The sequence below is a fragment of the Penaeus monodon genome, chromosome 3 (genome assembly GCF_015228065.2).
Source record: "Penaeus monodon isolate SGIC_2016 chromosome 3, NSTDA_Pmon_1, whole genome shotgun sequence".
In the NCBI taxonomy this organism is placed as follows: domain Eukaryota; kingdom Metazoa; phylum Arthropoda; class Malacostraca; order Decapoda; family Penaeidae; genus Penaeus; species Penaeus monodon.
Window position 1 is genome coordinate 9,971,085 of NC_051388.1, and position 2,500 is coordinate 9,973,584.

At 41.4% G+C, this 2,500-nt stretch overlaps 1 protein-coding gene across 1 annotated transcript in view; it reads right to left on the bottom strand.

Annotated features, from left to right (window-relative positions):
* Nucleotides 1-2,500, bottom strand: part of LOC119591830 (solute carrier family 22 member 3-like) — a 29,366-nt gene that overhangs the window by 1,093 nt on the left and 25,773 nt on the right. Inside the window, exons 10-11 of the mRNA XM_037940578.1 lie at nt 1,476-1,657; nt 1,029-1,198 (exon numbers count right to left, since the gene is read on the bottom strand). Of these exons, the coding sequence (XP_037796506.1) occupies nt 1,029-1,198; nt 1,476-1,657 (352 nt within the window). The remainder of the gene's footprint in view (nt 1-1,028; nt 1,199-1,475; nt 1,658-2,500) is intronic.

The following is a 2,500-nucleotide window of genomic DNA, read 5'->3' on the forward strand; positions in this document are numbered from 1 at the left end:
GGTTGCGTTTAAAGTCGTGAAGTGACTTCAGAAATCAGTGTCTAGTCATCTTGGAAACGTTTGCCCTTCAAAAAAGACTTCATGGACGGAAGGAAGTGAAAGTCAGATGATGCAGTGTCAGTAAATAAGGAGAATAAGGAGGATGAGGAAAGATGTTGAGCCAAAGGACCGCGCTTCCATCTGGGCAATGTGAGAGTTGTGAACAGGGGCACTGTCTTTGGGAAACATTCCGCGCCTCTTGGTCTTGATAGCCTCCCGTAATTTCTGTAGCAGTTAAGCATAGTGAGCTTCTGTAATTGTATTACCTTTTGGCAGGAGATCCATCATCACTACTCCATGCTGGTCCAGAAAGATTGTGAGCATGACCTTGCCTGCCGAGAGTGTGACACGTGCCCTTCTGGGGAGTTATGTAAAATTGCTTCCATTGTTTTGACTGGGCCTTAATTACCACAATTCTGCATCACTGGAAGGGTGTGAATAGCTTGGGAAATCAATGAGCAGACAACTTTTGCATAGATAGATGGTCATGAATGATTTTGTCCACAGTCCCAACACTAATCTTGACAGCTTGGGCTAGCTGACGAACAGTAATACAGCGATCTTCCAAAATGGCAGTCTCACTTGATGGAGGGTGGCTTCATCAATTACAGACTGGGGTCGCCCTGGGATAAGAGTTGTTTCCACAGATCTCCGCCACACCTGAACCGGCGAAGCCAATGTTTAACAACGTCATATGATTGGGTATTCTCCCCATAAGTTGCTTTCATTTCATCAAAGGTTTGTTGTGGTGTGTGGTCATTCAATTATAAAAACCTGATCACTGCTCGATACTCCATGGTTTCATCTTTATACCTTACTGCACTTTCGACGCTGTAACAGACACCATGTTATGACCTAAGGGCTGGAAATCAACACACATAATTCATGTGAAATTTCAGCCTCCTAGGATAAGCGGAAGTGGGTTAGGGGAAATCCTTTATTGATCGCCCCTCGTACCTATCTATCCATATCAACATACAGACTCGTACCTAGCACAAGGGTTGTAGCAATACGCCTGGTCGCTGAAGAAAGTCTCTCCGTCGTGCAGGCTGTCGGGGAGCTTCTGGTCGAGGGTCTCCGGCAACAGGACGCACACGAAGCCGCCCACGATGGTCACCACGCCCAGAATCGTGTAGGGGACCAGGTGGCCGAATTTGGACTGAGAAGTTGGATGTTCAGGTGTGTTGTTATGATATATTTGATTTTCTTTTTTTTGTAGTTTTGATTTTTTTGTGTGTTTTCTGTTTTTATTTTGTTTTGCCTGTTTATTTAATTATTATCATTGTTACTTTTTAAGGGGGAACTCTTCAGTATCAATTGTCGTCATATTTCATCAATTATTAATTAATTTATGAACTAAATTATTGAAAGGTTGTGAATCTAAACATGACGTTAGTCTACAGTTTTCGCTCGTGATGATAGTACCCATTACTTACCAAATAGACGATATAAGGCGAAACAAAAGCAGCAAGGAAGCCCACAGTGTGAATGAACGCCATACCCTGCCCCCGAGCGACTGTGGGCAGCACCTCAACCTGATACTGCATGCCCACGTTCATGGCCATGGTGATCATGAACCGCCCCACCATTGCCAGGACCATGATGGCTGCGTCCTCGCCTGGTAGAGGGAGGGAGGCAGGTTGGTGGGTGGGTGGGTGGGAGGGAGAGGAGTGGGGAGAGGGAGGGAATGGGGAGAGGGAAAGGGAGAAGGGATGGGAGTTAGGAGAAGAAGCAGCAGAAGAAGAAGAAGAAGAAAACGAAGATGAAGAAGAAAAAGAAGAAGAAGAAGAAGAAGAAGAAGAAGAAGAAGAAGAAGAGAGAGAGAGAGAGAGAGAGAGAGAGAGAGAGAGAGAGAGAGAGAGAATATATATATATATATATATATATATATATATATATATATATATATATATATATATATATATATATATATATATAGAGAGAGAGAGAGAGAGAGAGAGAGAGAGAGAGAGAGATAGATAGATAGATAGATAGATAGATAGATAGATAGAGAGAGAGAAGGTGAAAGGTTTAAGGGAGAGGAATGGTAAGAAAAAAAAAATTTAATCTTACATCTTTCCAAAATCAATTTCGTATATATATTTTTTATAAAGATTCCATGACATAATATAATACACAATTCCGCTGCAAAGCTTAACTAACATTCAAACAATCGCAGACTGTTATTACACGCTGTAAATAAATTATATGACGAATCATGAGATACCAAATGAATATGCGATATCGTCATTAATATTCTGCTGTCCCTGATGATTTCTCTTCTCGGAAATAAAACAGTCACAACATTTTGGAACTCAATATAGCTTGATGTTTCGAGTTGTCAGTTGCAAGTTGCAAGTTGACAGGGACAAAGATCATGAACGCTTCTACATGTAACTTGACATATATAAATTTCTGTGAATGTTAATTTGTTATTATCTCGGATACCTTCCCTAAAGCT